The sequence below is a fragment of the Prunus mume genome, linkage group LG1 (assembly GCF_029339155.1).
Source record: "Prunus mume cultivar Tortuosa linkage group LG1, ASM2933915v1, whole genome shotgun sequence".
NCBI lineage: Eukaryota > Viridiplantae > Streptophyta > Magnoliopsida > Rosales > Rosaceae > Prunus > Prunus mume.
This window is the reverse complement of record NC_142698.1, coordinates 18,779,114-18,785,135: the sequence shown is the minus strand read 5'-3', so window position 1 is coordinate 18,785,135 and position 6,022 is coordinate 18,779,114. Positions and strand designations below refer to the sequence as shown.

Genomic DNA, 6,022 nt, shown 5'->3' with positions numbered 1-6,022 from the left:
ATTCTTTTTAGTTCCCTGTTTTCTATAATGTAAGGTTTCAATCTTGAGCTCAACAAGGAAAAGCAGTATACACCTCCATGAATTGCTTAATATCACGACGCGAAAGCTTCAATAGCATTAGGTTGCGGAATTACGAAAACATTATTCAAGTATCATAGTAGTTACATGTTTCATCATATCTTATTCTAGCTTATATTTCCAGATCTATGGCTATTTAACAAGAAAAAAAGGATGTCTTTCCTGGTCCTTTAACATTCATTCCAACTTAAGGACATAATTACAGCTAAGATGACATGCTCAATAAGAAACTTGGGGGTAAAAATTGCGAGGACAGGCACATGAATTTCGATCTAATAAGAAATTTGCACATCAATGATTTTGACATAGAATTCTCAGAAGGACAAAAATAAGAATGAAATTAACACGGTATGAAGGATATACAACCAGTAAAAACAAAACTGTCTCTGATCTATTTGGATTGCTCAAGCTCCTCATAAGGAGAAACAAAAGAAAAAGGTTAAGAAAAAACAAATGATTATATAACAAATGATCATATATAATCATTTTTTGTGGTAATTCAATCACATAGCTGATAAAATCATCACTCACTGGAGGTTTTCTGTTAGCAATCAATGGAGAACTTCCGACTTCCTCTATTCATTCTTCCAAGCATACAGAATCAGTGAGAATCCTAGACCCTGCGACTTACTATCTGAAAATCTCTGTGAAAATGACCACTGCAACGCACTTGGATCAGAGAGCGGTTGGCTAGCCCACAACTTCTCAGCTGAGAGGCATGTCTTGAACATAAAAACAGCATTTCCTGGTGATGTACCAAAGAGCCAGTTGTGAACATCCCAGAAAACTTCAACTGCAAGCCCATCAACCAAGATGGTATGATTCCCCCGGAACTTCCACCGAAGTCTCTTCACCTGCATCACAGGCTTGCTGTCTACGCGGACCAGGAGGCACGGGTCATTGACCCCAAGAGTATCACATTCAATGACAAGATCATGCAGTTGACCATTATTAGAAAATTGAGCCTTTGTGGTGAAGCCCCTTTTACCAAAAACATGCTCTCTCTTGGCAACACAAACAGCATTAGAAGGCACAGGGCTGGCACTAGTCTTTTTGAAAGCTTCTTTTCTCATATCTCCAAGAAGGAGAAGCATTTGCCGGTCCACCACAACTCCCACGTAATATCCCCCTAAAGGTTCAGGCCCGGATCCGAATTTCGCCGAAGAAAGGTCCCAATATATGTCAATTTTACTAGAATAAGCTTCCAAACTCTTGAACCCTCTTCTCTTGGAGAACAACCAGGGCTTAATATCAACCTTACAAAGACACTGATTTGACGAATCATCTATCCCGACACTAAGCCCTTGACCCATCAAATTCTTACTCCAAGTTACAGTAATCAAGCAAGACCTGCCTCGTAACCGGCATTGATAGACACAAGTAACCAAATTCTGGGCAGTCCTACTAGTATTTGATGAAGAAGAATCAGCAACTTGAACCCCATTTTCACCAAAACAAGATGGGAAATCTCTCATCTTCAACCCAAGAACCTCAATTAACTTTTCCAAACTTTCTCTCGGGATTTTTAACAAACAAATGGTGACCTTATGCAAACAAAACAAAGACAAAACAAGCACTCAGAAATGAGCAAAAGGAGAGAAAAGAAAGATAAGCAAAACAACAAGAAGCAGAGGAGGAGAGCCAAGTAACTCTTACCTCAACTGATCAGGGACAAAGGCGAAGAATCTATCTCAAAAGTGCTTCAAAATCTGATTATCCAGCCTTGATTTGATCTGGTATGCTGGGTCTTGATGCATTAATCCAGGTTGAAGCAGAGCATGAGAGAGCACATCTAAAACGAAACGGACGAGCTTGGAAATGTAGGTTGCAAAATAAATCACACAGAGAAGCAGACAAAAAGCATACTTGTTTCACTATCAACAGGACCTCGCCAAAACAAAACCGTAACAAACAACAATAGTAACAATAAAAATTGAATCTTTTTCTCAAATAAATAAAATAAAATAATAGCCACTGAAGAGAATACGAAGAAAAAACAGTAAAGCTGATGCAGAAAGAGATAAATGTTTAAAAAAATATATACCTCAAGATGGCGACAGCTGGTGTAATCTATTGAAGGTGAAGCAAAAAGAGGGCTAAACTGGGTATTGCTGGAAAGGCTGGTTTTTGAAAGATTACTCTACGCTGAGAAAGGAAAAAAGCATCTCTTTCTCTCTCTCTCTCCCTCTCCTTCTCTTTCTCTCTCTAGACCTTGCTTTAGCTGACATGCCCACATGAGATACAGAAGCCCAAACACAACCCAATTGAGAATTTTTTTCCCACAGTTTAATTGGAAGAGACAAACTGTGTAGTGCTATATGTTACAAGAGCTTTCAGAGCTCGGATTGAAACCTCCACTTTCATGGAAATTAAGGCATATAAACGGCAAATAAAGAAGAAGGAAAAAAGAAAAAAGCTTTCCTTTTTTTCCCCTTCCTCTATTGGTGGTTCAATTTTTTCTTTTTGCATGTATTTAAAGGGGGAGGAGAGGAACAGAGTAAAATAACAGTTTTGGGTAAGAGGGCCCCCACCGGCCTTTGTAAGTGCAAGCACGATGTGTCTCATATTAATTGGTTTTTAAGAAACAATAATTGCATGCATTACACACTTAATTTTCTTTAATTTTTTTTTCTTGTACTTTTCTTGTGTTTACGTTTTCTTTCTCTCACATATAATGTTTTTTTTCCTTTTTCTTCCACATAATTAACCTCAACAGGTCGACATATTTGTTGTACACTTTGACAGTGCACTGTGCAGTCGCAGTACAAGAAAGACCTTTGACCAAACCCAGGACTCATTTTAAGGAGTGTACCCAGTCCCTGTCCTTTTTACTGGTTCACTGCCGACCTCATTTTACACCCAACCACCCTCTCTCTCTCTCTCTCTCTCTCTCTCTCTCTCTCTAAAAATCTTCAGGTACTCTCTCTCTGTTTCCTCTGTTTTTAGAATCTGTATGAGTTGTTATTGTAATAAGAAGTGGATTTGATTCTAAAGAGTGGTTGGACAAGTGTTTTAGGCAAAGGGGTTTGCTTTATCTAAATCTTTGCTTTAAATTATTATTATTATTATTATTATAAGTTCCAACAGAAGAGACTGATTTTCATTTTACAAAGCAAAAGCTCAGAGCCTGAGATACACGCACTGCTCTACTTGAGAATTGAATGGCCCCAAAATATATGGAATTTTGTTTTTTTTTTTTTTGTGGTAATTTTATCTAAACATGGTGGTCTTTAATTTCACCTTTTGTTTGTTTCCTGTTTAAGAGCATATTCTTGCAATGCAATGTAGACGTTGTACTGTCTTTTTTGTGTGTATAATTCAGTCAGTGTCATGTCATGTTATAAAAACTGTCCATGTAATTAATTATTATATAATAGAGTTAACTCAATCAGTAAGAGATTAAGGTTGTTGCCACAAAAAATAAAAGAGTTATGAGTTTATTAATTATGATAATCTAACCATAACATTAGGTATTTTTTTAATACGAGCGTTATTCTAAACTATAAAAAATGAAGAGGGTTCACACATACTACCAAGATATCATGAAATTCAAACCTGAAACGACTGACTAGTATGCAAGTCTATTGAACTATACCCCATTAATGCATTCCTTTCGGACACACTTGGACTAAAACAATAACATTAATTTTTAAAGTAATTATTAGAAGAAGAAAAAAGTTAGTAGTTTTCAAAACATGTTATACATCCCTGAGAATCCTGACACATTTTGACTGAAACACGACAAGAAAAACGTTATAAAAAAAACCCCAAGGGAACGTAAAAACATGCTAGAACAATTTGATAAATTTACAGTTTCAAGCTTTGAGTGGTTTTTTCTTAATACAAAAAAACTTATAAGTTGTGAAGGTGTATCGTACGTGCTTGGTGGGGTGAGGTGGGGGAATACAAGTGTGAAAAATAGAAGGGCTCGGGCGCTGGCTGGTATAATAAGGACAGCTAAATTTATGAGTGAGATTTGTAATTGCCTTACTTTATTGGATATATAACACGTGGTCTTCACGTGTGCTTTGTCCATGGACCATGCCTTGCCTCACTAGGTTATATTCCACGTGTTACTTTGTCCAGCCCAAAATTTGATCCTCTATTGGAATGTGGACTCGTTGGGCCTTAAATACCTATTTTATTTTATTTTGGATTTATATTCGCAAATATTTGTTTTTAATATAGAGATGGTGTCACTTTATGAAGGATGGTAGTTATTACGGAAGAATGGCAAAGAGGGGTGGGGACTAGGAATTGTGGGGTTTCCGTTAAAAAAAAGAAGATAATAGGAGGCAAGTAAACTATCAAAATCCTAAGTAAGTAAGGACTTGTCAACAGATTACTTTAATTTTTCTTTTAAACCAATTTATTGTATCAAATTTTCGTTATTAACTAGCGGGACAATTTTTTACTTGTTGTGAATAAATAAGATCTAAAATAGACTCGTATATGAAAAAATAAAATAAAAATTACACACACAACACGACCATGTTAGTTGGAATTTCAAAATTAATGACTCTTGTACTACTCGACTTTAGGTCAATAGATCGGCTAGTGTAGATACATATTCAAGAATCCTTTTACCGTGGAGATCACAAAACTTAAATGATTGACACAAAGCAAAGAACACCTATTTACTTTGGTTAGGCTTAAGAGATTCAACTTAGACCGGACACCTCAAGTTTATAGAGGACTTACTTTAAGCCTTTATCTCAACCTAGTCATATAATTATTGACTGATTCTGACTGGCCACCACCACCACCTAGCTTCTCAAATACTTTTTCACTTTCATCTTTTTCAAACCTAGCTTATACGACGGGCAATGAACTATAATTGGACCGACATGGACGACTATTTGGACAAAAAGTTTAAAAAAAATTAAAGTTAAGTAAGTAAATTGAAATTCTTCATGGTCTTAACATTATTAAATTGATATTGCATCCAAAATGGTACGTGTAAGCTGCTCTTTGGCACACTTATCTGTCCGTCCTATGGTAGGGACCACTGAAACAATCATATCAAATCATGGATCATTAAGTTACATATAAACAATTACCTAATTGGGGATCCACATGCCTTTATATTTTACATCATGTTATACCGAGGAGAGGAGGCAAAGGAAATTTATAAAAATAAATTAAAACTTTGATATAGCGAATTATTTGGTGTCATTAATACGATAGCCCAAAAAACCATGATGAAGTGACATGAGATTTTTCACATGCAAAGAAAGAAAAAAGAAGGGCACAACACAATGAGTATAACTAGTGTGGAGAGAGAGAGAGAGAGAGAGAGAGAGAGAGAGAGAGAGATTCATGCGAAATGGAAAAAGGAAAAAGCTCAAAGCTGTGAAAATGTAATGAAGGTACTTTGTCTGTCTGTCTCTATATCAACTTTGTACAAATATTTTGCTTGTATCTATCATTTCGTTATTCTTTTCTACCCATTCCTTCTGAACTTTCAATCAAGTGTGGGCTATGTTTGGATTTTGATGGTGTTTGCAACAGAGAAAGAAAAGATAAAAAAAAAGGAACGAAGTGGAGGGAAAAAGAAAGTCAAAAGGGTTAAATTCCAAGATAAGATTGTTGGTTTTTTTTTAAAACAAAGATATAAATCATCCTACAAGAAAAGAATCCACTTGCATCAAGTTGGGCTTTACTAAGAGTTTGAAACTGTTCATTCTAAGCCATGTGGCCAGTTAAAACCGAAAGCCCACTATTTTGTCCAAAACCAAAAACCAAAAACCATCAGGGAGGTGGATTTCAATAAAGAAGTTCGGGTGTATGAATAATTACTCTTAACTAATTGAGTTACAAGAACTCGCTCGCATGTTATTATCATTTGAGTTAAATTGGGATATAATTAGTGGCACTAGCTCTTTTTTTAGTTATTTGAGTATGATCTCGCCACATGCACATTTTTAAATCAGATAAAAACAAT

The 6,022-nt window shown here is 35.9% G+C and overlaps 1 protein-coding gene across 4 annotated transcripts; it reads right to left on the bottom strand.

Annotated features, from left to right (window-relative positions):
* Window positions 1-361: 361 nt before the first annotated feature.
* On the bottom strand, window positions 362-2,527 carry LOC103318613 (uncharacterized). 4 transcript variants are annotated; one of them, XM_008220011.2, is made up of 3 exons: window positions 2,123-2,527; window positions 1,735-1,965; window positions 362-1,622 (listed from the first exon to the last, which is right to left on the bottom strand). In XM_008220011.2, the coding sequence occupies exon 3, from the start codon at window positions 1,551-1,553 to the stop codon at window positions 654-656; it is 900 nt and encodes a 299-aa protein (XP_008218233.1). In that variant the 5' UTR covers window positions 1,554-1,622; window positions 1,735-1,965; window positions 2,123-2,527; the 3' UTR covers window positions 362-653. The 4 variants fall into 4 exon arrangements, with proteins under 4 accessions (XP_008218233.1, XP_088899113.1, XP_008218235.1 ...); XM_089042987.1 differs by having other exon boundaries at window positions 1,735-1,952; XM_008220013.2 differs by having other exon boundaries at window positions 1,735-1,889.
* Window positions 2,528-6,022: the final 3,495 nt, after the last annotated feature.

What these genes read in the sequence shown, in the direction of transcription:
- LOC103318613 (XM_008220011.2), bottom strand. Translation starts at nt 1,553, where the DNA reads ATGAGAGATTTCCCATCTTGTTTTGGTGAAAATGGGGTTCAAGTTGCT.